The 27,984-nt window shown below is 50.5% G+C and overlaps 10 protein-coding genes across 10 annotated transcripts; 4 read left to right on the forward strand and 6 right to left on the reverse strand.

The window, feature by feature from the left end:
- On the reverse strand, positions 1-1,771 carry BDV14DRAFT_42828 (uncharacterized protein). Its single transcript, XM_073776757.1, has 3 exons — positions 908-1,771; positions 369-826; positions 1-301 (listed from the first exon to the last, which is right to left on the reverse strand). Exons 1-3 carry the CDS (start codon positions 1,713-1,715, stop codon positions 101-103), a joined length of 1,467 nt encoding a protein of 488 aa, XP_073633354.1. The 5' UTR covers positions 1,716-1,771; the 3' UTR covers positions 1-100.
- Positions 1,772-1,881: 110 nt separating this feature from the next.
- BDV14DRAFT_163149 (cell division control 45 family protein) lies at positions 1,882-4,194 on the reverse strand (the record flags this gene model as incomplete). The annotated part of the gene is made up of 2 exons (XM_073766982.1): positions 1,882-4,020; positions 4,075-4,194. 2 exons carry the CDS (start codon positions 4,189-4,191, stop codon positions 2,218-2,220), a joined length of 1,920 nt encoding a protein of 639 aa, XP_073633355.1. The 3' UTR covers positions 1,882-2,217.
- A 1,035-nt stretch (positions 4,195-5,229) lies between these two features.
- BDV14DRAFT_163150 (GPI-anchor transamidase) lies at positions 5,230-6,788 on the reverse strand. The gene has a single exon (XM_073766983.1). The coding sequence runs from the start codon at positions 6,652-6,654 to the stop codon at positions 5,455-5,457; it is 1,200 nt and encodes a 399-aa protein (XP_073633356.1). The 5' UTR covers positions 6,655-6,788; the 3' UTR covers positions 5,230-5,454.
- A 1,101-nt stretch (positions 6,789-7,889) lies between these two features.
- On the forward strand, positions 7,890-9,424 carry BDV14DRAFT_42849 (putative mitochondrial phosphate carrier protein (Mir1)). Its single transcript, XM_073776758.1, has 3 exons — positions 7,890-8,258; positions 8,381-8,800; positions 8,861-9,424. The coding sequence occupies exons 1-3, from the start codon at positions 8,113-8,115 to the stop codon at positions 9,246-9,248; spliced, it is 954 nt and encodes a 317-aa protein (XP_073633357.1). The 5' UTR covers positions 7,890-8,112; the 3' UTR covers positions 9,249-9,424.
- Positions 9,425-10,428: 1,004 nt separating this feature from the next.
- BDV14DRAFT_195090 (uncharacterized protein) lies at positions 10,429-11,217 on the forward strand (the record flags this gene model as incomplete). The annotated part of the gene is made up of 3 exons (XM_073772096.1): positions 10,429-10,553; positions 10,612-10,782; positions 10,836-11,217. 3 exons carry the CDS (start codon positions 10,429-10,431, stop codon positions 11,215-11,217), a joined length of 678 nt encoding a protein of 225 aa, XP_073633358.1.
- A 477-nt stretch (positions 11,218-11,694) lies between these two features.
- Positions 11,695-13,327, forward strand: BDV14DRAFT_163160 (acyl-CoA thioesterase). The gene is made up of 4 exons (XM_073766984.1): positions 11,695-11,933; positions 12,011-12,434; positions 12,483-13,003; positions 13,107-13,327. Exons 1-4 carry the CDS (start codon positions 11,832-11,834, stop codon positions 13,152-13,154), a joined length of 1,095 nt encoding a protein of 364 aa, XP_073633359.1. The 5' UTR covers positions 11,695-11,831; the 3' UTR covers positions 13,155-13,327.
- Positions 13,328-13,333: 6 nt separating this feature from the next.
- Positions 13,334-15,609, reverse strand: BDV14DRAFT_163165 (heme-dependent oxidative N-demethylase family protein). The gene is made up of 3 exons (XM_073766985.1): positions 14,466-15,609; positions 14,268-14,390; positions 13,334-14,210 (listed from the first exon to the last, which is right to left on the reverse strand). Exons 1-3 carry the CDS (start codon positions 15,023-15,025, stop codon positions 13,802-13,804), a joined length of 1,092 nt encoding a protein of 363 aa, XP_073633360.1. The 5' UTR covers positions 15,026-15,609; the 3' UTR covers positions 13,334-13,801.
- Positions 15,610-19,161: 3,552 nt separating this feature from the next.
- Positions 19,162-21,361, forward strand: BDV14DRAFT_186757 (aminoglycoside phosphotransferase family protein; the record flags this gene model as incomplete). Its single annotated transcript, XM_073770861.1, has 10 exons — positions 19,162-19,184; positions 19,369-19,558; positions 19,601-19,735; positions 19,812-19,937; positions 19,975-19,997; positions 20,076-20,257; positions 20,311-20,408; positions 20,495-20,907; positions 20,963-21,189; positions 21,330-21,361. The coding sequence occupies 10 exons, from the start codon at positions 19,162-19,164 to the stop codon at positions 21,359-21,361; spliced, it is 1,449 nt and encodes a 482-aa protein (XP_073633361.1).
- Positions 21,362-22,168: 807 nt separating this feature from the next.
- On the reverse strand, positions 22,169-24,581 carry BDV14DRAFT_186758 (Hsp70 family protein; the record flags this gene model as incomplete). Its single annotated transcript, XM_073770862.1, has 4 exons — positions 22,169-22,368; positions 22,424-22,862; positions 22,922-23,854; positions 23,958-24,581. The coding sequence occupies 4 exons, from the start codon at positions 24,579-24,581 to the stop codon at positions 22,169-22,171; spliced, it is 2,196 nt and encodes a 731-aa protein (XP_073633362.1).
- Positions 24,582-25,462: 881 nt separating this feature from the next.
- On the reverse strand, positions 25,463-27,622 carry BDV14DRAFT_163176 (N2227-like protein-domain-containing protein). The gene is made up of 2 exons (XM_073766987.1): positions 27,366-27,622; positions 25,463-27,234 (listed from the first exon to the last, which is right to left on the reverse strand). The coding sequence occupies exons 1-2, from the start codon at positions 27,482-27,484 to the stop codon at positions 26,094-26,096; spliced, it is 1,260 nt and encodes a 419-aa protein (XP_073633363.1). The 5' UTR covers positions 27,485-27,622; the 3' UTR covers positions 25,463-26,093.
- Positions 27,623-27,984: the final 362 nt, after the last annotated feature.

The raw sequence follows: 27,984 nt of genomic DNA on the forward strand, positions 1-27,984 counted from the left end.
TGGGCCGCAGTACTCACTTCCCTGCGTCAAACATCTAGGTAATTTCACATCTTAATCTACGTCTACCAAGCCTCTATATACAATACTCTCGCATATATACTCAACTCCACGCCGCAACCAAATCACACAGCGTCGACTCACCACCTACATTTCCCGGGAAGACAACAAATGGAACACCCCTATGCCTCGACGTCGGCTCATCGCACCTCCAAAGGGGAACACCAGCCGCCGCCTGGCCAACAATCAGAGCCCGCTTCATCCGCAGGCCCTTTGTCGCTGCGTCAGAGGATGTAATGCCGCCCTATCAAAATCATTAGTTTCCTAGTTTTCCTGAAGCACGGCCGGACTGAATAGGGCGATAACCATACCTTAGCGATAATATACCTTGGCCGTACCTCAATCCCCTCTAGAACGCGCACCAGCGCCTCCGCAACCTTACTCCCGATAGCCAGCGACGACAGCTCATCGCCGCCTTTAATGAGTGCTCGGCTCGTCATGACGAGTGAATCCCGTCCTTTACTCAGACTCTCCTCAGCCTCCTTGATGACATTGCCGATAACCTCGCTCGCGCTCTCAGGCGACGCAATGAGGTCCTCCACGCGCATCTCGATGACGTCTAGTCTGTCGGCGCGGGTTTCGGTAAGGACCTTCAGCTGCGCGGTCGTCTTAGGGACGTATGAGCCTGCTAAGATTAATCCGCCTGTTTCGCGGGGTTGAGGGAGGCCTAGGTCGTTTGCTGTGATTGGGGGAATAGGACTGATGCCGAGGCGTGTTGAGACGAATGCTGCGCCTGTGCGGTAAATGTAGCGGGCACCCTGGGCTTCCGCTATACATAGGTTATCATTAGTATACACAGCCTCTATCAAGAGAGAGATGTGGAGGGAATGAAGGTAGAGAGGGGACATACCAAGCAACAAACCCGCCACAAAAACATGCATATCTGATTCCGCGGCCGCATTAACAATAACAACGCCTCCCCTGCCTACCCCGAAACTAAGCAGTCTATCCCTAACGCCATCCGACCCACCAAGTCTGATATCATGTAGTGAAACAGAATGGATCTCCTCGGCCTCAAACCGCCCAGGCGCCTTCTCAAGAACATAATCCCTCAAACTAGAACTCTTATACCCGAACGTCGCGTCCTTCGCAAACTGCGTCTCACCCGCTGGGACAAGATTACCCCCCTCAGCAACATAATGCATATCGTTAATTGTAAAACGACCACCCTGGTAGAAGAACGGCGCTAGGACCCATTTCGGCTTGATGGTACTCGCATCACCGTCGCTAAAGACAGCCTGCGCAACGTCAACTTCCAACGGGAAGTGGCCGCGGAGCGTACTATCGCCCCGAAGAACAATATCCAGCTTATCACGGCTCAATCCCGTCTTAGTCGCGGCGGCCAGGACATTCTCGCAGATCTCGCGGATGAGAGCTTCGGCCTCGGATGGTGGGAGTGCGCGCGAATTGGTCAGGATGAAGAACCCAACTGAGTTTGTGGCAAATTCGGCGGTTAGCGTTGGGATGTCCCAGACTGTTAGGACGGAGATGTCGTGGCAGGTTTGCGTGCCTGTTGGGTCGTCGTCGAGGACGACGAGGCGGCGGGGGGAGGTGGATGTGGAGAGGAGGTCGGTTATTTGGGAGAGGGCGTTGGAGGGGTGTTCGGGGGGGAGGGAGGCGAGAGTTTGTTCGCGGGGAAGGGATGAATAATTCGACATAGTGACTTTGAGTATAATTGTGATTATTAAGGATGATCTTGTTGGTGTTGTGGTGGTGTGGAGGTGAATTTGTAGATGAGGGGATCGGACTGGTCTGCGATGTCGCCTCGGAATTCATCCGAGCTATAGAAAAAGGCAAAATACGCGTTTTATTATGTGGGGAAAAGTCAATTCAATTCCTCAATCATGCTAATCAGGTTCAAATCTTATAAGAAACACCAGTAGCGCCAGGACATGTGCAAAATATGCAAAGGGGTCGTGATGGTGAGCAGCAGATGCAGACAGACAAGAAATCAACCACGCCGAACAAAAGAAAGAAGCCAGCGATAAAGCAAATGAATGGGGGTGTATATCCAACTTCACAGAACATATAGTGAGGAGGGTAAGAAACCATTTTCCGTCCAGCCATTGCGCAAACCCAAGAATCCAAAACAGCCATCAGTATATGATCGTGATAGGAGCATTAGCAGATGTATCAAATAGACAAACAAGCAAAGCGAACTTAACCGACCACGCTGCGGAAACTGAGGGCTTCAAGGAACCCGCCCAGGTCGTCTTTCTGCACTTCGACCACGCAGTGCTCAAAGCTATCAATCCGAACCCGAGTGTTGGTCTCTTGAACGACTTCCTGGAACGCAATACCGAATCGATTCCGCAAGAGGTGCTTGTTACCGCGCATGTCTTGCTCATCTTCAGATTCGGATTCAGACTCAGAAGACGACTCGTCCTCCTCGGATTCTTCCTCGTCATCTTCACCCTCCTCGGCTCTTGCGGCGCGCTCGGCGGCCCGTTTCGCTCGAGCTTCTTCTTTTTCTTTGCGTTTCTTTTCTTTGCTTTCTTTTTTCTTTCGCCGTTCTTCCCGTCGCTTGTGCATAGCGGCAAAATCAATGACACCACCTCCGCCGCCGGTACCGACGACAACGTAGAGACCGCGGTCCTCGTCAAGTCCAGCAAGCACGAGCGGGGTGCTTGCTGCTCGTCGTTTTCCAATCTTAATGGCGTCGCCATTATCTTGCCCTTGCACTCGTATGGCTTCCGCAACCCACAATGCTAGCTTGGTCAAGGCACCTGGGTTTGTGAAAAGCTTGACGTCAGGGCCATCCTTGACGACCGCAATACGGAAGGCTCGTAGATGTTTGATCTGACTTTTCGATAGCAACGATGTTCCAGTGCGGAGAATGGCCCGGTGTAGATGCTGAGCAAGGGGCAGTGCTTCCATGAGAAGCGTAGGCGATTCTGACGTTAAGGACAGTGCATCATACGCCGTCCAGAAGCGAGGGAGGAGGTTTGACGGGTCTGTATCCGTTTCCTCAGGAACGGAACCGTTTTCTAGCCTTCTTAAACGAGGTAGACGCTTGGCATCCCATGCGCCTGGGACCTCTTCAGGTCCAACCTCCAGGATGGAGCCCACCATAACGCCGACATCTGTGGCGGAGAGGCAGGCTTTCCAACCCCAGCAACGGACGAAGCCCCATCCTTCTCGTGAGATGGCGTGGCCAGGTGCTTCCGGAGGTACGAGCCCGTCAAGCCCATACATTGGCGCATACTTGAGCAGCCGTTGTCGTAGGACTCTCTTCAACTCCATATCCATGTGGGTATAGTTTTGGTGGCATTGCGTTAGGCTAATGCCCATCTTTGCCAGAAGCTTATGCAGTCGTTTTCGTCCATTCTCTGTCCAAACACGTAGCCTTGACGCCAGGTATGGACTGTGCAGCATGCTCTCATAGAGAGACCAGTGTCGGATGAGGATGAAGCGAGGTTCGGGGGACAATCGGATAGACTTGTCAGTTGGTGATTTAGCGGTAGTCGAGATGACACCAGTAATCTCCCCTCTTATATCCCGGTATTGCTCATTAGGGTCCGGCGGGTTTAATCGATGAACTTCGTCGCGTAATATCTGCCGTATCCGCTCTCCCCGCTCTCCGCCCCATCCCGCCAGACCACCGGATTCCGATGAGCTTGAGACACCTACTCCGGACATAGTACGGCCGCTAAGCTCCAAACTACAGACCCCGACGATGGCCAGCCAAAGGAGATCGTTGTCTTCACGGCCCAATTCCGACGCGAGGGAGTACATGATGGAGGAGATGGGTTCGGAGTACGAGGTACCAGAGGAGTAGTACCGTTGTAGTATGCTCTCATGCTTATGCTTCATCCGTAGTAGCCGTCGTCTCAATGTTCGTGCGGAGGGCTGTTTTGGTTGCTCGGGCGAAGGTGAATCCGACGTGGGAGTAACGGAGCGGGAGGAGTTTGAGGAATCGTGTGCGCGTCGACGCATCCGAGTTGGCGATGAAGCTATTGAGCCCTAGAGGTAATTTTAGCATATAATGCAGCAATCAATTCAGCAAGGAAGGCGTACGGAGTCACTGCGCCTTCGCTGTCGCGGAGGCTCATCCTCCTCATCGAACTCTTCTTCGTTCTCGTCATCCTCCCTCGACCATGACTTGCGTTTCTTCGAGTCCGAGCTCGAGGGCATCTCGTCATCGTCATCGTCATCGTCATCGTCATCGTCCCCCTCCTCATCCACCTCCGGCATCTCCAACAACGCACAATAAGCCTCCCTCTCCCTCGATAATTCCTCCTCAATATCGCCATCATCGTAAACGACGACACCCCCATTCCCACTCCCAAACTTGTACGGAACCGTAATACAGCCCTTGTCCACGCCGCGCGTCGTCGTCGACTGACCACCATCCCCGCCAAAGACATTCGCCAGATTCCACGGCCGTCGCGCGTCGAACACCCAGATCTCCACGCCACCCATATCCTCTGTCTCATCCTCTTCTTCCCCTGTTAGCCCCAAGACCTCACCGAGGTCGACGAGCCCTCCAACGCCAAGGCAGACAACCACGCCTCCGCTCCCGCCATTCGCCGTCTGCATGGGCTTCACGAGCTCCTCGCCTGCGCGCGCAAGATCGCCATACCCAGCTACAGGATGGATCTTATGCGGGATATAGTCACGTTTGAGTAGGGCGGTTAGAATGCGGCACGCGCAGAGGGCATCTGGTTCGAGGGCGACGAGGATCAACACGGGCGGGGAGAGGGGGTGGTGCGAGCGGAGGAGTTGGGTGTAGAGGTGTGATATTAATTGGCGAGGGAGATACATGGTCGTGAACTCTCGCTCTGGTGTATCTGGCTCGTCAAGCCGTGGTCAATTGGATCGGTAAACTTGCACTTGACTGGTATATGGACGCGTCGATCGAGGACATTTATAAGAATGCGGTTGGGTAGATCATAGAGAAGAGCGAAGAATGACGATTAATCTAACGGGCGAATTGCAGGCCTCGCGAGGCCCTATAGTTGAATGAGCAGAGGACTGGACGTGAGACAGACGGGCGGTGGTGGTCTTTGTTGGTGGTGCAGGTCACTCTCTGTACGTAAGGATGGCCCGATCTGGTCGCGCTTCGGCCTTGCCCGGCGACGCGTCTTGGGCGTGCCGCACGTGCGGAGTCTGCGCCAAGCCGCCTCCTTCAATGGGGACCGTCAGTAGCGACGACGACGGAGGTATGCAATTATTCCATTCTTCTTGGTCCGGTAATGAAGATGTTTCAGAGGAGTTACTGGATATGGTCTTTAAACAACTGCTATGTTCAATGAAAGTAAGATTACAGAATGAGCCTCTAACCTGTCGTCCGAATGCCTGGCAAAACATGGGTATGGTCGAAAATGATCTCTATAAAACACGCTAGAAAGACAATCCAAGAAGTTCGTAAGATGAGAAGATGTAGCTCTATTCAGATCAGGCCGTGGCTCCGCCTAGGGCGGACCCAGTGAACCAGATGGCAGCACAGGCTCCCAGAATCGACAGTCCGATCAAGCGCTTTTCCCAGGGAGTTTCCTCGTTCAGCTTCGCAGGTCCAGCGTGTCTCTTCTTCACTTCATAGACCGGAGAGTCCTTGTTATCCTCTTGCTGGGATGTATTGTTAGCTGCAGTGGTAAAGTCCTGCGACATTGTCTGCCACTTCTCCACGAGTCGCGCAATTTCAACAAGATCCTCCTTCAACGAGCCCGGTTCATCGGAGTCGGCCTTCTCAACTTCGACGCTTTGAACGTTTCCGAAAAAGTCCACCAGCGTGCGAAGACGGCCTTCCTGTTCACCACCGGGAAACAAGTCCCATCGCACGCCGGGATTCGAATGAATCTTCGTCTCGTCATATGAGTCGAACAAATCGCCCAATGTTTGCTTTGAGTTCGTGCTGGTCACCTTGTTCTCAAGGAACTCAAGCACATAGTATGTCCAGCGGTCAATCACCGCAACGCCAACGTCGTTATCCGCGTGGTGAGAGTAGGACGACTGATCGAGTTCGCTGGATCCTGTTGCGACGATGTTTGGCGAGTAAAAATGAGTGTACATTGTATTGGCCTGACATGTATCAATCATGAACAGCAGTTCGTGGTAGCGCTTCTTCTCCCACATCTGCCCGAACGCATTCGCCAGATCCCAGGCACCAATCTCCTCGGCGTCTTGAAACTTAAGAAATTGGTCACCACCGTGCCCTGTCATATATACCAGCACATTGCTCCCGGCATCAGTTCCCAAGCGTTTGCTTCGTGGGACATCCTCGTCCAGTCGGTCTGTCAAAAGCCGGACGAAGTTCTCAACCGTCACCTCGTAGCCTCGATAATCCACCTCGATGTTATCGCCATACAGGTCTACCGCGCGATCTGCGTTACTGTAAACCGTGCCGGGGAAAGCATTGCGGGGGTTGCAGGCCATATCATCCGGGAGCATGAGAATAATCTGCGAGTCGGGAATGCCGAGGCGCTTTACGGTCCGGTACAGGGAGAGGACATTGGCAAGATGGCGGTAGTTGAACCAGAATCGAGATGTTGCTACAAGGACAGCCCAGTTTGATGTATGCTCGGATGCAACGAGAACCGCGAAAAGGAGGGTCAGGAGGAGAGGAAGGGCTCGGGGGAGCCCAAAGTGTGGAGACATGGTGGGAGGATTTCAGATCATAGTAAGGAAATAGAGAACGGATAGCAAGAGCGCAACCCTCTATGACGGCTGACTAGCTTGCACTTTGTGAGAATTGTCTCGCTGTCATTATAGTATCAAGAAGGGAGTGTGTTGAAGTTGTAAGCTGTCGGTGGGGAGTGGATGATCTCCGGGGCTGTCCTCGATTATTAATGGGTCACGAGGACACTGCCAAGCATCACCTTCATACTTCGAAGAGCAGTTTTCTGACAGAAACATGCAGAGCGAAGGCTACAATGAGAGTTGTGCTTCCTAACAGTCCATTACTGTACTCTAATTAATTCTACTGGTTATCTGGTAACCCACCTGTAGCGATTTGAGTTTGCGAAGGACAAGGGACTCAACTTTCTCCCATGTGTCTCGAACTCAAACCCGCAAAGTGTAATGGATCGCAAGCAGTTAATACTGTTAAGTGTTGGGTCCCGAAAGGCAAAGGGAATCATAGACGGCAGTTGGTGCTGATGGTGAGGTGAGTTGAGGGATATTGTTCGCCAATTTGATTTGAACAAAGACTCCTAAGTTGCGGTGCATACCTATATATTTTGAAGCCTCCACATGTTGGAAAGCAATTCCGACAAGTTGTGATCTACTGATAGTAAAAGCCAAAGCCTCCAGCAAATGTGAGTGCCTAAGCCAGCACCTAATACTCTGTATCGGCATCTACTTGGAGAGAAGTATACCGCAAGACACATGGACAGGGCATCGCACTACTCTGTACGAAGGAGACAGTGCATGTGGACGAGGAGGAAGATCTGGTTCGCCAATCAACTCGTCATCGGTTATGCTTCCATGATCTAGACTGATGCCTGAGGCTCGAACAGCAGCCCGTGGTTTGGAGCGCAAATTAAGTATGACGCACGAGGGTCTCGCTGTCTGTAAGCCGCAATACTCGGTTCGCGACTGGCGCTGCCAGAGTATAATTTCTGGTGGATATAGACAAAGCGTGACGGTTGGAGCACGGACCGGAATAGAGAGGGCCGGCGTGCAATTGTGCTTGTCTATGGCGCGCATTCTCACAGTTGGCAATGGTAGGAGCAACAGACAAAGCTGTTAGAAACTGACTAGTATAGCTCTAGCAGTTCAAGATAATGTGACATAGCACTCGTTATGAGCTCGGATGAAGCATAGCAGCAGCAGTACATATAACGCAGTGTTGACCGGGCGATCGGAGTTAGTAGTAGTGGGCCGGGCTAGGGAGCGAAAAGTTTTCGGGTGCCGTTACCTAGCCCCGGCCAAGTCCTCGCCATCCCTTCCAAGTTCCAACCTCCTCCCAGTTCAATTTCTTCGCATCCCATTCTCTGCAAGGCCTCAATTGCCTACGCTGATTCCGTCTCCACTCTTCTCTCTTCTATCTCTCTTTTATTTTCCTTTCCTCCTCTCTTCTCCTCTTCTACACCCTCTCATACACATTCCGTCACAATGGCCTCCGCAAGCGCTCCCAAGGTGGAAGCTCCTGCCGCTCCCGCTGCTCCCCAGCTCTCTGGGCTCCAGCTCTACTCCAGATTCGCCTTCGCTGGTGCTGTCTGCTGTTCCATCACCCACGGTGCTCTTACTCCCGTCGATGTGTAAGTTTGTTCAATTCCGCCGTCCCGCCACTTCCCAGCGAACGCGCGCCTTCCCGGGGCGATCTGTCCTCTGCATATGTACACCGAACAATTGCTAACTGGCTGCTCTTCGCGCAATGCAGCGTCAAGACAAGAATCCAGCTTGACCCTGTCACATACAACCGTGGTATGATCGGTGGCTTCCGCCAGGTCGTTGCCAAAGAGGGTGCTGGCGCTCTCCTTACCGGTTTCGGTCCTACCGCTGCCGGTTACTTCCTCCAGGGTGCCTTCAAGTTCGGTGGTTACGAGTTCTTCAAGCAGCAGTGGATCAACCAGCTCGGTCTTGAGAGCGCTTCCAAGAACCGAACTGCCATCTACCTCGCCTCTTCCGCTACTGCCGAGTTCTTCGCCGACATTGCTCTCTGCCCTCTTGAAGCTACCCGTATCCGTCTTGTCTCTCAGCCCGAATTCGCGAGCGGTCTTCTGAGCGGTTTCTCCAAGATCCTCAAGAACGAGGGTGTCGGCGCCTTCTACTCTGGATTCGGACCCATTCTCTTCAAGCAGTAAGTATCCGAATGGCGCAAGATATCATGATCTAGCAGTGTCTAATGCAAATCCTGCAGGGTCCCCTACACCATGGCCAAGTTCGTCGCTTTCGAGAAGTTCTCTGAGGCTATCTACGGTTTCGTTGACAAGAACACCATCTCCGACGGTGGTAAGACTGTTGTCAACCTTGGTTCTGGTCTCCTTGCTGGTTTTGCTGCCGCCATCGTCTCCCAGCCCGCCGACACCATGCTGAGCAAGATCAACAAGACCCAGGGTCTCCCTGGTGAGGGCACCACCTCCCGTCTCATCAAGATCGCCAAGGAGCTCGGTCTCAAGGGATCCTTCTCCGGTATCGGTGCTCGTCTCTTCATGATTGGTACCATCACTGCCGGTCAGTTCGCCATCTACGGTGACATCAAGCGTATGCTCGGTGCCACCGGTGGTGTCGAGATTGCTCCCAAATAGACGTCAGTCTGTGTTGTGAGTGTTTTGGTGTATTATATCGCGCACTAGATTTGCCTTATACATTGTTTTTAGTAGATTTTTCCACTCGAAAAGTCTTAACGACCATTCTATCTTCTTTAGAAATATACTATATGGCGAAACAAGCTGTGTTTTCTGAATACGGTAAATTCCGTGCCTATGTAGCCTCGAATCATGCGTCATTTATGGAGCAGCTCGCACTAGCTCTTGCAGCCTCAGGGAGCGAGGCATAACTGCAGACTCGCGGGTCTGGAATATGTTTCACGTCCACAGCAACAATCGGAGGTTGGCTCAAATTTCAGTGCCGGGCTAAAAATAGCATAATCCTTTCAACTCAGATGCATGTCGCATAAGCCCAGTCCCTGGTGGTTAATTGAGCCTCTGTTGAGCAGACAAGGTTGTGGCTGAGCCGGCGCCGGGCCGGACTCCAGTTGTACGAGGGGCAGTTTCAGTCTAACACAATCACCGTTCGAAGCATAGGATCTCTACCTAGTACCTACGGATTACACACGGGATACTCGAGAGCTCGTGCAACTATTGACGTACTTTCGGCTTCTTAGGCAGGATGAATAAGTTAGGTAAGATCCCGAGGTCATGTCGTGGGACGCCGGACATGGGGACTACTGCTGGTTAGTCGTCCCTAGCTGAACCTCTGCAGCCCACGATTGTCCAGACCTAAACTTGCACCAACGGAGACCAGCCCGCGCTTGCTGCATCTCTGGCCAGTCAAAGAAAAGGATGAGGTTAGCGCATTCTCTGGCAGGATCAGCAACCTTGCTGTTGATTCAGTAGTGTGGCTGGCCCGTTCACTACTACTGAAGAAGATCAGAGCATCCTGTTTCTTTCAATCTTGCTCTCATTCCTCTCCTATCTCTCTCTAGGCGCAACTCTTTGTTCCTATTATTTGCTTCTGCTTAGCCATGATAATTACTTGATAGTCCATTTCTGTTTAAGAGTCTGCCCCCGCGCATACATTCGCTCTACGCCCGTCTTTTCCCTCCTTTCCTCCCGCGTCTAGTTCCCTAGTTCAACTGTCACCGACGATCAATATCTCGAGTACAAACGGCATCCCATACCCCCTCTTCCACGCACAGCAGAATCATTCTTTTCGAAGCTCACACTGGGGTCGCAACGACAGGTTGCTTGCGACAAGACCCTCACCATGTCTACGATTTCACATTACTATGAGATTGGCTCGCCAGCCCAGCCCGCAAGTCAACCCGAGCCGACGGGAAAAGCACCACGGAGATTCCTTGCTCCAGTATCTTCTTACGTGGCGCTGATTGGGTATACATTGAGTCCCGATGCTTCGTCCTCAATAACTAACGGAGATTGCGCTGCCAAGGTTCTTGATAATGCCACTGGCATTCGGGGATGAGGAGGAAACAGCCAATGTCAACAAGACGGCCACGGTGGTTGTCGCATCTCTTCTGATTGGAATGGCATATTCGCTTTCGCTGTTTCTAATCCTGTACTACTCTGACGAGCGCACATTTCTCGTTCATTCCTTGTTCGTGTATGTTTGCCCAGTGACTACCGTGCGACGCTCTGCCAGCTAACGTGTCCCAGGCCCAGTCTGATAACCAATAGCCTAGCCCTCTTGAATGTCCTTCTCAACATATTTTGCCGAGGCCTGCTGCCTTTGGCGCTTTTGGAGACCCTAAGCTTGAGCTTCGCCGCCGCATTCACATTTCTATACGCAGTCGGTGCTCTGTGGATATACTCACGCGATGCCAGTGGGACAAGTGGAGGTGAACCCGAACCCAACAGGGGAACGATACTCTTGACCGATGAAGAGATGCAGCGTCAACAACTACAGCGTCTTTTGGAGCAGAACTCTTCCAGAAAGTCGCTAAGCCCGAAGGCCGTACAGAAGACCTACCGGGTGAACCACCCTGACCGGATCAATTCGTTCCTACCCCCGCCACACGAAGACGGATACTTCAGTTAAACAACCGCAGAGGTTTACAAAAATATGAATACGATGTAATGGATCAGGGATTGAGAGCCCGAGAGCTTGACGACCAGCCTATCATCACGAAAGACATATACGGAAATTACGGATCCACCTAATCCACCGAAAGGAGTTTGACAGCTACGGAGCAGCTATAATTCAGCATTTACATCTCGGGTCATTTAGCATTTATACGGTAGAAGATTGGAATGGCGTGTCTTTTTGCACATGACAGAGGCGCTTGGAGTTTGGAGTGTTGTTGGTCAAGATACCTAGGTAGCATCGTGTTTTGACTCATTGATTTGATTGGCATGACTTGATTCTTTGCCTCTGTTTAAAGGTGCCTGTCAGTCCGGTTTTCCGGTCGAGATCCATTCATAGAGTGGATTATTAACTCGGCTCAAGAACAGCCTCGGCAATTACCGCAAAGGGATGGATGGCCGTGGACGGAGAACAACCAAGAATGCGCGTGAAGATAACTAGACTACTGCGTCTGCGATATTCCAAGACACACTCCTTTTTTCTACTGATAAGAAAACCTCAAAATCTTCATTTGCAAAATATATTGCCATCCGTGCTAGAGCACCAAGCCCTCACTGTACAACATTAAGATGTCAAAGCGGGTGACACTCTTCGAACCCCCGCAACTGGATGAGTCCAAGGCGCCGATCGAAAATGTGCTGGACCTGACGCCGGTGGATGACATTGGACCCGTTCGTCAGACCTTCTCTATCAATTTCACGCCGCCGCAGTTCTTGTACTAACCGTCGTACTTTTCTCTTCCCAACAGGACGTTTTCACGAATACGCGCCCCCTATGGCACCCGCCCGGAGCCCGCGGTATCTATGGCGGCGCTGCCATCGCGCAGTGCCTCGCCGCCGCGATGCGAACCGTCCCCGCCGATTTCGCCGTCCATAGCATGCACTGCTACTTCGTTCTCGCCGGTGACTCTGAGATTCCGATTGTTTATCACGTTGAGCGAGTTCGTGATGGGAGGAGCTTTATTACAAGGACCGTGCAGGCGAGGCAAAGGGGACGACCTATCTTCACAACGACGTTGAGCTTCAGCCGGGCGAATAGCGGTGGGAAGAAGAAGCTTCAGCATGCTTCGCCTATGCCTCCTGTTGCTGAGCCAACCGCGGGACCTGGGAAGAGGACATTTGATGAGAATGGGGGAGGGCCGTTCGAGTCGGCGAGGGCTGGGATTGTTAATCGTGAGATTATCTGAAGATAAAGAGACTAGCTGTTGCTAACATGCATAGGCGACTCAAACCCCGAAGAAAAGAAGGTCAGACGCTGGGTTCGGTGTCGGGGGAAGATCTCTGATGCCGGAGCCCAACATGCCCATCTCTCTGCGCTCGCCTACATCACGGATAGCTTCTTCATCGGCACAGTCTCTCGAGTCCACGACATTCCACGATTCTCATCAGCTAAAGAGTTGAAGATGGCATTGAAAGCTCTGAAAAACCCGTCCGATCTCGACAACGAGGACATCGTCCGGTCTCTAAACGAGCTGAAGGAGGAAGAAACAGCAGAGCTACAGCGCCGCCTTGAGGGCGCTCTAAGTAAGCTCAACGACCCAAAACATAAAGCAGAGCACAAGGAAATTGGCATGATGGTCAGCCTCGACCACTCTATATACTTCCATAACCCCTGGACATTCCGGGCAGACGAGTGGATGCTCACGGAGATGGAGAGTCCCTGGGCCGGCGAGGGGAGGGGCCTCGTTCTGCAGAAGATCTGGGCTAAAGACGGGACTCTGATTGCCACCTGCACGCAAGAGGTATGTTTTCTTCTTCCCCTGGTTAGGTTAGACTTCGCATGGATTGCAATCCATGTGGCTTTTGGTCATGTTATGCTCAGGCAGCTGACTTTGAAATCGACAGGGGGTGGTGAGGCTCAAACAGGATGAACCGGTTCGTGCGAAGATCTAGGAGTCTATTTAGACTTGGTCACTTTGCTCTTTCTGGTATCGTACATGGTACCCCTCTTTCCTCTGAATTCCCTATCCTTCTTTGCGTATATATACTCCGCCTGTTTCCGAAGAACTTCGGTAGTCTTCGATTTTAGATGCTACTATTACCTACTGCGTAGATATCAAGACACTGCTTCGCGCAGTCTAATCTTGTTCATTCTTTTCGTAACAAACGCTATCAGATGTTTGTTAAAACCACCGAAACTTGTAGCAGCAGACTCAGGCTCTCCAAATATCAGGGATCCCTCAGTTCAGCTCCCATCTGCAGTCAGCGCACGAATGCCGTCCACGCAACAAGTCAAGAACGCTCAGCAAGGCCAAACAACAGATGCTCGTAAGAAGACAGAATCACGAATCGGACCAATGCACGCAAGCGATAATGCTTTTGAAATCAGATAGCCACCCACCCAGATTTTTTTGCAAGCCAAAACGCAACAAGCAAGCAAGCAGACAAGTAAACTTACAGAAGATGCAACACAAATGATGACGGTGCGTAATGCTACAGAGGGCCTCCAAGTAAGTCAATCTTGCTTTCCTTCCACAACCTTATCCACTCTCCTTCCAACCTCTGCACCTCCAACTCTCTTACCTCAACCACGTTCTTACTTAAACGTCCATCTTTTCCTCACTCTTCTCCAAGCCCTGCTCCTTGCGCCTCTTCTCATAGAACTCAAGAGCCTTCGCTCCCCAGATCTGTCGTCCCTTGTATTCACCCACGTGCTCCGGCCAGCTCTTCATTTCTCTCGCCAGATTCTCCAGCTCCTGCATCGGCAGTTCATCGAGTGTGGTCAAGAAAGTCTTGACTCCAAACACGATCGTCCCTGTCCGAGGCAGCCTGCGGAATGTCTGTCGCTCACGCCGGATAACAAGGTCTTGAGGTGATGGATCTGGGTTGTCCTCGGACAAAGAAGTTGGCCGGTACAAGATGTCGAATAGCTCTTCGTCTGGCTTCTTGACTTCGACGAAGTAGTTTGAGCGTTCCATTGGGGAGTCAGGCGTGAGACGGCAGAGGAATCTTCATTTCACCTGTCAGTTTGACGCTCCTTTGGTCTCCTTTTGAGCCTGGACTTACTTGCTGACGGAATTGGCAACTTGTTGATGCCATAGAGGAACTGGGTTGTGCAGCTGAGAGATTGTCCACCCAATTCGTTCTGCTACTGTCCAGCCGACGGGGAAGAGACTTGCACTCGCAGCCCTGCATGTTTCAGTCAGCCTACTGCCTCTTTATCACTCTTCTGGGACATCAGCGTCCCGGTGACTGTCCACTTACAGGTAATATTCTCCGTCCTCGTTCTTCATCAGAATACTGAGATCCTCCATGGTCAACCGTACAGCTATCTCGAGTGGATCCATCTGTTCGGTTCTGTCTCCGCCGAATACGAACGTTTCGTCCGTGACTTTGTTGTACACCGTCGTGATATCGCCATCTCTCTTCATATCGAACATGTTCGCGAATCGCTGCGTCAGAAACTCAATTACCTCCTCCAACGCCTCAAGACATGCGTCATACGACTCCGGTAGACACTGAAGAACCTTTTGCTTCTCATGGGCAAGCAATTGACTCCTGACGACGTGCTCATCCATATAATTCTTGTCAAGAGTGAGCCAGTTCTCAACGTCTAGCTTTCGAATATCCATCATTACTCGGTATCTCTCCCGCCCCTTGATCGGCTGGGCTGGATAAGGCGCCATTCTCTTAATGTCATTGAGACCGATTCGCTGTGTAATGCGTTTGGTGACATTCAGCCATGATGGAAAGTCTTTCCGGATCTTGAGGGCGAGGAAAGTGAGCAACAGAATTGCGAGCCCAATCGATACCAGGGTCTTCATTTCCTTTTGGCAAAGACCGCAGAAGACGAGAAGGAAAGAGAAGGCTGAGACAACAAAAAAAGAAAGGAAAATGGACCTGGTCACCAAGAAACTTTCAAGGTCTTTCACAAACTTTGAAACTCCACAACGCAAGCCTGACCAGACGGCGAAAAGAAAATGTTCAACATAGCGAAACCTTCTCTCCCTCGACGAGGGCAATGGCTCCAATTATATTGGTACAGCTAGCCTTAGGCAAAGATCATCCCTTAGGTCATACGATTAGCTATAATTTCGACCTCAAAAATACGGATTCAGCGTGCCTGGTTGATCTCTGATACGTTCTACTTTTCCCCGCAAAAAGCCGCAATTCGCCGGCTCAAAAAAGAAAATGGACCTGACAGCATCCACATGATCCAGCAGAGTTTCAACTTTTCAGGTCAATCGAGCTCCACCAGGTTTTTTGGATCAATTATTGTAGAAGGGCCCGAGGGGGGTGCAGGATCCGCCGGGGAGTATGGCCTCTGAGTGGTCGAGGAGTCACAAACAGTGCCGCAGGTTCATTCTGGCCCTAGATCCGCAAGGCTACTATGTAGCTAAGTCGTCACTACTACCGCTGCAACCGTGCTATGGGTCGAACAAAAGGATGTGCGAGGCTAACCCGATCTGGTTCTAAATATGGGGAAAAGGCAGCAGCGATTCTATAGGTCCTGTGCAGAGATTCGATTTGAAAATCGTCAGGCGAGCTCACGCGTATTCGTCCGTGCGCAATGATTCAGGTCAGACCTCGTGAGCTGAGCCTGAGCCATGCTCGAGGCGTGGGCATCATTGAGTTTTGTCTCACAGGTTCCTGCGGTTCCGTTCCTGTGGAATCTAACCTCTAACTCTGTTTTTCTCCGATAACTATCAACAATTGAGAGTGAAGCGCAAAAAAAAAGCAAGGGCTGAACCCACTGCACCTCAAGAGAAGCAAAAAACCACCAAATGGATAGGTGAATGAATTACGAGAAAAGAGCAAATAGCGCAAAAGTGCGAGCTTGGAGACACGCCTTCTCATGACAGAACAGCTTCCAGATTGAGATTTGCTGAAGATCAGACATTATCTTACCCTTGTGCAACAGAGGAGCTCCCTGAATTCTGTCAGTGCGTGGGATGCTGCGTGGACCAACCCCAACTGGGGCGCCGGTGGTCACCAGCCTCAAAAGTAATAATATTAATCAAACCGTCGTCAGGCGGCTACGGTATTGTTCTTGGTACGTACCCCATACGCCCGTACCCCTCTAATACGGCAAAGACATACATCGGTCCATCCGGCAGACCTCAGTTTGCATGCGACCTGCGGGGATGCCTGATTATTCCGGGCCCAACGACTGGCCAGAATGATTTCTCGGCGTTGCTGACGCTATCACGAAGGACAAAGTTCTTGGAGACTGTCTGGATTCTACACTGACGTACTATGAGGTGTCCTTGCAGGCGAGACCTCTTCATCGACTGCCATGCACAGCACAGCCATGTTACTTTCCTGCCGGATACCGACTAAAGCAAATGCAACGCTACCAACGAATTAGCGAGCAAACATTATGGATATTGGGCCTGGTTTTTCAAGTTCTATGGGGCCTGCTGTGCCGAGGACTTCTCCATACGATCAGCTTTGACTCACGGAAATAGCAGGTCGACAAGCCTAGCGAATAATGGATTTCGGGGAGCGGCCCAGAACTCAGCTCCTCTGTCTCAGAAAGTCCCAGTCTTGGCTCTTGCTCGACCGGGCTGGTACATACTCCGCTGGAGCCAGGGAATCCAAGATTCGGCGATGGGCCATCTGGGGTTTGCGCTGCAACCGCACCAGATCGCGGAAAGCGCGCTTGCCGCCGATATTCTGGAGAACGGAGTACAGAACACAGCGCCCGAGTGACATGCAAGAATCGCCCCTGTTCTTTTGAGCTTTTGATCTGGCGGTGTCAAAGAAAGAAGCTACGTTTGCCGGAACCGTGGCATATTTCTTTTTCTCCTTTCTTTTTCCACGTCCCTGGTTTGCCCCGTCTTCGCTCGGCTTTTCTCTGTTCTTCGTTCGGAGCTTCTTCGAAGGTTTCCCGATTCCAAGTTTCCCGTGTGCTGGAGTCATTCCCATTTAGCTTTTTTTTTTGCTTATTTCCGGAATCTTTGTCTTTGTCTGCACCTTCCGTTGTTATCTTCTACTCCAGTTACCCAGTGACCCAGTCTACGGGTACGCCGTATTTGCGCGCCGGGCTCTTTTCAAAACGTCTCATTCGTTGCCTGTGCATTCCTCTTTCTCGCCGTCTCTCCAGCTCCAGACCTGAAAAGACACCAAATGCTCCGAGGAAATATATGCCCGAACATGACGTTCGTCACGTTGCTTTTGCACAGCCAGCCTGTTCAAGCCAATGGATAGGTGCACAGCCAACCAACTCCCATGCAAAACCTCATTGGCAATGACCAACCAGACAGGTCAGTGCGCCAGCCTTTGGAGGATAGGTAGGTATAAGGTAATCAAGCCCTGACACCGGCAACCGGCCTGCTTGCTCAATGCGACGCTGCCGCAATGACCATTGTCGTGTGAGGCTTAGCGCACCCACTCTGATCGGTTGGAGCTTTTCTCCGCCAAAGCAATATCCTGGTGAGGAACGAGCCACTCACGTTTACCTGTCTCCTTACCCACGGCATCATATTTCGAGGGTACCCACGTGTAGGACCACCAATGGATCAGCGTCAATAGTAATCACGCTTTTTGGGCTGATTCATCTGCTATCTTGCGACCACGAGCAAAGTGTTTCTGGATTTCTCAAGGCACGGCCCGGAGCAGAGTCAGAACTATTGCAGAGAGCAAGACCGACGAAGGAGTCTGTCACCGTCCAAGCTCAAACCGAATATGGGCCTAGGGCAGTACCTGGCGGCATATCCCTCGTCTATATAGATCCGACGAGGCAGCCGAACATCGTCAACAGGCCTTTGTCCGTAACCAGGCTGTTACTGTTACAAGCTGCTCAAATATACTCATAATCCATGGAAGATATGGAGAGAAAGATCACCAACGATCATCCCGAACGCAGTCACAAGAGAAGACCGTTTGAGGCCAACCGTTCCGTAAACCATGCCCTTCAAGACTACACGATCCTTCAAGCCAGCGTTCAAACTCAAAGACTGCGATTCTCGTTGTCGGAATAGGTTCCCGCGATAACCATGGTAGCGGCATAGGCTCGCATACTGTGGTCTGTAGAGCGTACTATCAGGGAATCCTGGCCGGATCATCTCAGCTTATTGGTCTCGCATTGCGATGCGTTCCCGGAGGCACTGCTGGATCAATGTCACATTAAACCTAGAGCCTTCTAGTATCTGCTTTTACGACGAAGCAGTCTCTCTATCGGGGCGACGGCCCTCGCTGGTGTCTTTGATTGGGATTGATATTTTGCACTCGACTCTAAAGCCTTGCCTCAGCTATGAGGTGAAGATCGAAATCGGTCGGTATCTCCCTACAGCCTCGTCGGAGAAGACCGACTCCTTTCGTCAAGAATGTGTTAATCAATCGGTAAAGTGAGATATCGGCCTTTCCTGGAAGTTAGGTATCTGTTGTGATGGTTAGTGGGGCGCTGAAAACGGCCCTTACTGAACCGTCTGTCTGCTATACTATTAGCCTGGCCTTCCTCGAACAATCACGCACTTTCCCTTCTCTTTTCTCCCTCCCGTCCTGCTTATTCTGGTGCAGTGCCCCCTTCCCAAGATACCGCGTCACCTAATGGTTGCTTTTCCCAGCATAACGCTGTCTAACCAAAATCTACAATCTGTAGTGGTCGATATACAGAGATGGCACGAAGAACTTGCTTTACCAGATGACTGGCGCCTCAATGTAGGCGCAAATGGTTGAATTACAGATAAGATCAAACCGCGCCGATATCTCTCCTAACTCCCGCTGGTCGAAAACAGGCAGACCACCCCTTTTCACGCCATAAAAACCTGCGGAACCGAAGATTTGAAGAATAACCGAAAAGAAACGAATAACCCTTTGATCAACTGTCTGCCGCTACCTTCAGAAATCTAAGCATGGAGAGGGAAATATTGACAGGATCGCGGTGTTGTGGGATAACCCTGTGTTGCTGGACGCTAGTCTACATTCTGCAGGCGGTCTAAACTGCAGCAGTAACATCATGATCATGGCCATGCGCCGACCGTGACATCTTCAAGGTGGGTGTCTTACGCATCTAAGGCCCCAGTGACCGAACTCAGAGAAAGAAACCTAAAGAGCTACGCCTCCTGCAAGAATATTTTCATGATTCTCTCATATATGCAATGATTATATCTATATTCCTGCGCACTTAAACCAGAATTCAGAGTATTCTGCCAATATTGTCCAGAGAGGCCAGGCTGTTGCCCTACACGGGTCGATGTTATTCCTATCAACATCCTCATTTTAAAATGGCTAATAATGTCGGAAGTCCACAAGATTTCTTTAGTTATACAAGCAGACGATGGATATGGGAGGAAAGACAGCAACTTCAAGAGAGGTATCGTGAATTTGATATTCTTGAACTGCAGAAAATCGCTGTGGAATAAGCATCTTCTGGAGCCTGTATTAGAATGGAAAAGTTAGGGGAAGGTTTATACAACAAGTCTTTCATGCTCACGATGGCAGATGGGAAGGCAGTTGTCGCTCGGATTCCAAATCCAAATGCTGGACCAACTTTCTTGACAACTGCGTCAGAGGTGGCCACAATGGACTTTGTAAGTAGCTTCTGCCATTAACTATTCTATTTAACCTTTTTTAATTTGCATATTAGTGATCTGACATAATTGTTAGTTAAGAAACATACTCCACATTCCAGTCCCTAAAGTTCTTGCATGGAATTCTGCAGTTAACTCTACAAATCGTATAGGCGCCGAGTACATTATCATGGAGTATGCTCCGGGTAAAAACCTTGCTAATGTTTTGGACAGACATGGAGCTTGAATATAGGGTTTAGACAATAAAGGATATAGTGGCCATGTAGCACGAATTGCTGTTGTTAAGATTTTCCAAGTATGTATATTTGTGACTATTTATTATAATGTCTAATTTGAGCAGATATGGATGTCTTTTTTATAGGAAAGACGCACCTTCTGGGTCTTTCCCAGCAATAGTTAAAGGAGATAACTTGCTGCATGAAAACAAGAACAGCATTGCCAAGCAATTCTCTATTGGGCCAACAGTGGACATGACGTTCTGGAGTAAAGGGCAAGGCGATATGGATATTGATCGTGGACCATGTACGCTTGTTTCATCATTTTGTTTTCACTGTTTGGAGCTAATCTTTATACAGGGGCTTCCGCGGTAGACTATGTACGGGCTTTGGCCCTCCGCGAGACAGCTTGGATCCAGAAACATGCCTCTCCGCTTTCTCCCAAAGATCCATCATTCGTTTCCCACAGCCGATCAACCCTGCTGAACATGTTTCGCTTCTCCAGTGATATTTATCTGTTGCTCCTCATCTTGTTCCACGAGAGGAAGATATTTTGGGGTCATTCTTATGGCACTTAGACCTTCGCACTCCTAATATTTTTGTTAATGATACTGGTTATATTACTAGCATTATAGATTGGCAGAGCATATGTGCTGGTCCTTTATTCCTAGAAGGCCGCCATCCGCACTTACTCGACTATAACGGCGCCTTGATGCTAGAACTACCTGAAGATTTCAAGCAGCTGGATAAAAATATGCAAACCACTATCAAGGACAAAGTCACCAAGTCAGTCGTATTATATCTCTACGAGAAATATACGGCAGAAAGAAACCCACTTTTACACAAAGTGTTCCAATATCCAAATGGCAAGACATTGACAGACCCCATCCGCTTTGTCGGGAATATATGGGAAGGAGATATCTTACCACTACAAGAATCTCTAATAAGAGTACAGAAGTAAGTGGTGTTTTTACTTATTTAAATGAATTTCCTTACTTAAAAACATTTAAAGGGAGTGGGATTTCCTAGTTCATACAACTAGGTGCCCCATTGACTTCTCTCCTGAAGAGCTTCGCAAACATCATGAGGATGGTGAAGGCTGGAATGAAGTACAGGATTTCTGGGATGGCTTGTCAGGAATCATGGAAAGGGATGGCTGGACCTCACATGCAACATATGATCAAGCTATTTCCATTTATTCTCAAATTCAGGCTGAAGCAGCCTCTCAAACGACAATATGTAACACTGGAGAAGTGTTTAATTCTATGACAAAAAAAAATCCTGGCATTAGTAGAAATAATGGTCTTGGTGTCCGTAGTTTTCGACCTGGTAGGTAATGTTGAACAAAAAGTAATAGAGAGTTTCTTTTGGAACCTTAGCGCCAGGAAACAGTATCATGGCCCTGCGTTGAGGAAATCGTCTGGTCGTGGGAATACGCATAGTTGATGCCAAGACGAGAGCTGGCTAGAGAGACGTTTAATACGACCGCCGAAGTAGCTATTTCTGGCTGCCAGTTAACCATCACATCGATATTAATGGAGTATAATGTATGTAATATGTATAGATAGTATAATAGTATAAGTAAACTAGCTAAGGCACTAGGCAAGGTATCCAAAAAGAAAAAAGAAAAGAGGACAAAAAAAACCAAGACACAAAATCAGTCAATTGATCCATCACTCAATCATTCATCAGATAGACATGTAGATCAATCAACAATAACGACAATGGCGACCCCCACGAGACGGGAAGGGAAGAGATATATCAAAGCTAATAAGGCCAGGCTGAAGAAACGTGGCAAGACTAGGGGGTGAAGTAGTAACCGCAACCATAACGAACTGAATTGGGTAAAGGGGAGAGGCGGGAAAAAAGCAAGTAAAATAGGCACGGATAGGGAAAAGCAAACCAAAAGTGTAAATCGTCATCGACAACCCAACGACAGCCTCGAAAGGCCGAGGCTTGCAAGGATGAATATGAAACGCCCTTCAGTGCAGTGCTGCTGACCTGGAAACAGGAGAAAAAGAAAACCATCGTGTATGTTTAGAACCTCGGATAAAGGAGGAAGATGCATGCCGTTCTTCACCGTCTTTCCATATCGAAGGAATGGGATGGAGAGATGAAGAAAGAAGAAACTTTCTGTCACAGGCAGTGACCTCGTTTTTGCTTTTCTTTCGTAGATCGTGAAACTTCATTTGTTTTTCGGAAGAACAGCTCAGCTGGCTTATCTGAATTTCGCACGGCAACGTCCCATGACTTCACCTTGGCAGACAAGTTCAGCGCTGAACTCACTGCCGTCTAGCGTCAGATAAATGTCGAAGTATACGCGGTAGAAGGTTCCCTGAGGCGTGTCCATGCGCTCAAAGTCGGTTTCAAGGTTCTTGCGTGACAGATCTGACGTCAGGGTAACAACCTCCTTGATTCCTGCAGGGGATGCGGTTAGAAGCCAGGGCTAAACATTTCAGCAAGGGAAACTTACTCGGATCCTTGGTGTACTCGGGGCAGACGTCCTCGTCACAGGCGTACAGAATGTCCTCGTACATGAGGGTTGCTCCTGGAGCCACCTGGCGGAAGAAGCTAACCTTGACCGGCTCACCAATCTTGACTCGCTCTCCCTTCTGCACAAAGATCTGTCGGGTATACTTGCATCGGTCGCGACCGTCGAGACTGGGGACGCGGTACTGCTCGGGATGATAGCCTTCCTTGAAGGGCTGAAGGGTAGCCATGAGGTAGTGGCGACGGGCAACACGGTGGGTAATGACACGTTCTGTGATACCTGCTGTCACGGCGCCCTTGACGATTGCAGCGACGGAGTCCATCGGTCGGACAACCTTTGACTGATACTGCGGCGGTACATGGAGCTTAATCTGCTGGAAGAGATACTCCGACGCACCAAAGCCACCAACAACGAGGACGTTCTGCGTTTTTTGTTAGGCTCGAAAGTATTTCTTCTGGATGCGTTTCATCAGTCACTTACCTGCAGATTCCGGTTCTGTGCTTGAATAGCGATGATTTGGTTCCGCACCAGCTCGAGAATGCGGTTGACAACAGGTTCGAAACATTGGAGGATCTCCTCATTGGTGAATGTCATGTAACCCTCTTCAATTCCGGCGTCTGGGAAGTCCGCTTCAATACCGACATCGACCGCCCATTTCTGGCCGTTGTTTCGGAAGTCCGCCTTGATTCGGTTCTCAAAGTCCATGATACACTTCGCATACACCTTCCCGGCCGTTCGAGACCCATCAGGCAACTTCATCTTCCGGATCTTGGCGCGAAGGATGTTACTGAAGTTGCGGTTGAGAGCTGTTGAACCGCACGAGTCACCAGATCCAGCAGTACATTCCATAACGCTGAACGGCGACTCTTCCTCGACTTCATACGCGATCAGATCCACAGTACCACCACCGCAATCGACGATCAAGATCGCATCGCCGACCTTGAGGTTCAGCAAACCGGTCTTGGCGCAGAAAAGCGCGGCAGCTTCAGGTTCTGAGATCAGCGTCAGGCGATTGTCGTTCTCGTCCCGCAAGAATCCGGCTTGCAGGGCTGCTGCACGGGTGGCCGCCTTCCCTGCATCATTCCAGATAGCGGGTACGGTAAGGTAGTACTTGATGTTACGCTCTTCTCTCGTGAACACTTCTCCGAGCGTCTTCTGCAGCTGAGCGCGCGTCGCCTGTCGCAACTTGAAAAGGTAGTCGGCAGCAACGTCAATCTCCGACTTTCCTGGCGGAAGGGGCGGCAAGTTGATAGGGTCGATGTATGTGTTACCAGAAAGCATCAGCTGAAGCTTGAACCATTCGACCTTCTGCACCCCTTGCTTGGGATAACCAGTGGGAGCGAGCGCATTCGCAATGTCGGGACCCCATCCCACCACTTCCTGGTATTGGTCATAGTACAAGACAGTTGGAATCTAGTTGGAGAAAAAGGGAACGGTCAGTCTCATGGCTCAAGATCACATTTCAGAAGATCGCCCTCCACCATGGATCTCGGTGGGGGGATAGGATAGGACCCACCTTTTGCTTTGTATGAGTACCAGCCCCAGGCCATTCAGTAATAATATCCTCTCGCGCTTCATTGTTGGTCGCAAAAGCGAACGCGACACCAGAGAATGTCGTTCCGAAATCGATTCCTACAATCAACGAAGCCTTGCTCCGCCCAGCACCTTCAACTTCCGCTCGCCCCCCGTAGGGCGCTTGCTGCGTAGGCAGCCTCTGACCCATTCCGGGGTGCTGCTGTTGCATGCCGTACATTGGCGGGGCACCCAAAGTTTGTTGGCCAGGGTAAGGCATATTGGTGTTGAGGGGGTGCGGCATCTGCTGCTGAGCGGGTGGTGGCATGGGGCTGGTGGGCCGCCCAGCAACAGTGTTGTAGGTATAGCTGGGCGGTTGCCCCAGTTGGTTCTGATTATTCATGGGTAGGCTCGTTTCGGAGGAATTGTGGTTCGAAGGGGGGGAACTGGCGGAGGTGGTGGAGGGCGTAAGCGTGTGATTAGAGGTCGGGGCGGGAGGCGGCGAGGATACGAGAGTGCGAGTCGATGGGGTATCGATGGTTTGCACGGGAGGTACAGAGGAGATACTGTTTTGTTGCTTGTTGCGCTTCCAGCTGAACGATTTGAACCGTGAGCTCATCAGGTCCATATGAATGGCCGAAGCCAGAAGAAGTCGAACAAGAGGGGAGGAGCGAAGAGAGATAAAGAGGGGAAGGGCGAGAGAGCGGGAGGAAGCTGAGAAGGCCAACAGGACTAGTGCGTGTGGAACTCGTATGGAAGGAGGCAGTGCCTGTCAGAGACTGAGCGTAGGTTGCAGTGCAAGAGAGCTTGGAGGTATTTTATTATAATCCAGGATTGAATAGTGTCGCGATGCAGCGCTTATGCCAGTCGGCAGTAGTGGGCAGTGGTAGTCAGTCGTCCGTCCGTCAGTCAACTCAATGAGTGTCTCTGAGAAATCTGGCGAGGAGAGACAGGGGCAGAAACGACCGGAACGCAGGGAGACAAAGAGATGGAGGTCGGGAGAGAGAAGCGAAGGGATTGATGGGGGCGGAGGAAGAAAGAATGAAGGCTGTCAGTCTGGTAAGTTGCTTTGAGGCTGACCAGATGCTCGTAACTTCAGTTCTTGTAAGTATTGTATCCGCCTCCAACTGTTGACCTTTTCAGCAGAACTTGGAAGCAACGAAATATCGATATCAATTTCAATTGCTCATGTCTTCTTGAAAAGCTAGTCAAAGGTAAGATCTTAAAAAGAACAGGAGGTGAAAAGGCAGAACCGAGAGTAGGTTGCTGTTGTCAGACAAGGGAACAAACGGCGTTCAGGCGTGCTGATGCTTGTTCACAAACAGTGCGATTGACAATCCCAACCAGACAAATCCAAGCTGCTTGCTTGAAGAGAAGATTCACAAATTCTTCAGGTGAAAAAGGCGACAAGGCTAATAGTAAATACAATAAAGCTTCATTCCTGATGCCTATAGTACGTGAAGAGGCGCAAGTTGAGCTCTGTATTGAAATGTAAGGTGCAATACGAGGCGCTGAGAACGGAGCCTAAGGTAGCCTAAGGTGAGGGCGGTGCCCCATGGGACGGACCACCGCCGCTTTATCGCGCCAGCGGCCGCCGGCCAGACTACTCAGATGAGAGCTCAGGGCTGAACGAGCCTGTTGCACGAAGGATTTTCCTGGTGTTCCCCTGACTCGCAAGTCGGAGAAAAACAGACAGAAAAGGGACCAAGTAGAAACATCGTTGGAAAAGCTCAAAGTGTAGCCTAAACATGTACAACAAACCTCAATGCATATATCTCCGATAACTTACTACAATAATACACCCAGTCACAGTGACCTACCCCTCCACGTTCTATTCTTAACGTTCCTGACCAGAAACCATGGAACGGCACGCTGCTGCCAAAGAAATCCCCTAAACCAGCCACGCTGCTAAGCCATGCACCGACCAAAGAATTGTGCGATGTGGGTGGGACCCTTCCCTTTGGTCTGCGGCTGAAGGCTGTAACGCTGATCGCGGTCTCGTGTAATGTACATACCCTTACATGGTTATGATACACATCCTGCAAGGCAGACTTATTTTCGTTCCTATTTTTGGCATATTGGTCGTTCCAACTGAAGAAGAGAAAATCGCTTTGTGTATGCAAGTCTTTAGCTATCAGGTCTAGCTCTTGTTCTTTCGTGCGATCCAATGCGATGGGCGGTATAGTGGTCGGAGCATGCTCTCTGGGTCCTGGATGTAGCCACACTCTGCCCGCTCTTCTACAGGCTGACGGTACTCAATTGTGAATCCCATGCGCTCAATGAGTAGGAATACTTCTTCCTCTGTCAGCTCGACGCTTCCTGGCTCTCCGATGCCTCGGCTTTGGCCGTCATCGCTGTTTCTGCTTCCTTCTCCGCTGTGGTTGCGCTGGTGGCCGTCCTCAAAGTGCCATAGCAGTGGGCCTACGTTAATCCAGATCCCATTCGTTTTGAGACAGTTCCGGATTGCGTCAATATACCGAATCAAGTTGGGTGCTGTGTCAATAAAGAAGACTGTGGCGACAGCGTTGAAAGCATCCTTCTGAGACGGCCCGTTGTAGAGAACCACAAAGTCCGCTGCGGACATGCTCATACTGCCAAAATCAGCATTGCTAGCCTGTGCTTCCAGCATTTCGGTGCCAGGATGAACATCTGGAATCATGATCTTGCGCAGTTGCTGTTCTCGCGAGTTTAGGTTTGAGAAATGCAGGGCGAACGGGTACAGCTCGTGGCTCTGCGGGCCGGCGGTATGGTTCAGAACCCAACTGCTGGCTAATAATTGGTGGTAGGAGATTTCATTTCCCTCTGCAGCGAAGCCGGCGCGACAAATTTCGAAGACCAGTCTTCCCAGCCCTGCCCCCGGGACAAGAACGCTGATGTAATTCTCTCCGCTCGCTCTGTCGGGGAACTCACGCTCCAGGTCTCTCAGCACGGGACCATAGCATACATCTCTCTCAGCATGGCCTTCAGCACTCCAGTCTCGGTAGAACTGCCTTATGGTCGAATGGGCCTTGTTGACGTCCGCAGATGTTGCAACCCCATGCCAGTTCTGGGTCGGATCAGACGGGTCAGGGTTCGCAGACAGACCGAACGAGGAGAGGCCCGTGGTGACAATAGCATCGGCAATATCGGCGTTCACGTCGATGCGATCGTCAACCTTGTTAAAGTTGTCCAGTAGAGAGAACGGTGGCTCGGCAAGCATCTGCCAATAGGCCGAGGGTAACGCATAGAACGCCTGGCGCCGCCGATGTGTTGTATTTTGGTGTGCAGTTCTTCGGTATTGCCTGATGCATTATTAGCGATTGGGAAGATCAAGCTGTCCAAGCTCCTCAGTCTCGCTTCCACGTAAAACAGGCCAAGTCAGACAGACAGTAGACGTCTAGGTACCTTCGTCTCAAAGACTAACTATACCCACCTGAAAGAATCAAATGCCGAGAAGAGGACTCTCCGTTCGTCAACATCGCCCAAAGGGTCGAAGTCCCCGGCCCAGCTTCGAGCCTCGTCGGCGTCGTCGGCGTGCGTATGAGAAGTCATATTCGCAAGCCAAGATTAGGAAACAATACCGGCCACTGGCAGCAGTTCAGAATATGGTGGCTCTTGCAATGATGTGCGAGTATCCGTTTGGCTGGACATGTTCTAGGATCAAGTTTCTTCTTGTTGGCTAAGTTGTGTGGCTCTCGAAGCCCCACGTGACCTTGGGTATGTATTTGCTCGTGGCGGGTTTCTCCCGAATATATCAATCACCCTTGAGCAATTGTTGATCTAATATAATTGGGAGTGAATTACTAAATCCCAGACCCGCCTTCTTTTGGCGCTGTTTGAGGTGTGCCAACTCGGTAACTGAAAGACATGTGTTTGATATATATTTTCGCCTGTCCGCGCATCTACAATCAACCTTGTTAATCGACTGAGAAGAGTAAGCGCTGGAGGTCCGTCAAGATACAAAGACAATCCACACAAAAGCCCCTCTAGTACCAGAAAACGTAGGAACAAGACGTAGAGTGGTGCTTATACACAATGTCATGACTCTACTA

This window comes from Aspergillus stella-maris, assembly GCF_047715825.1.
Source record: "Aspergillus stella-maris strain CBS 113639 unplaced genomic scaffold BDV14scaffold_2, whole genome shotgun sequence".
NCBI lineage: Eukaryota > Fungi > Ascomycota > Eurotiomycetes > Eurotiales > Aspergillaceae > Aspergillus > Aspergillus stella-maris.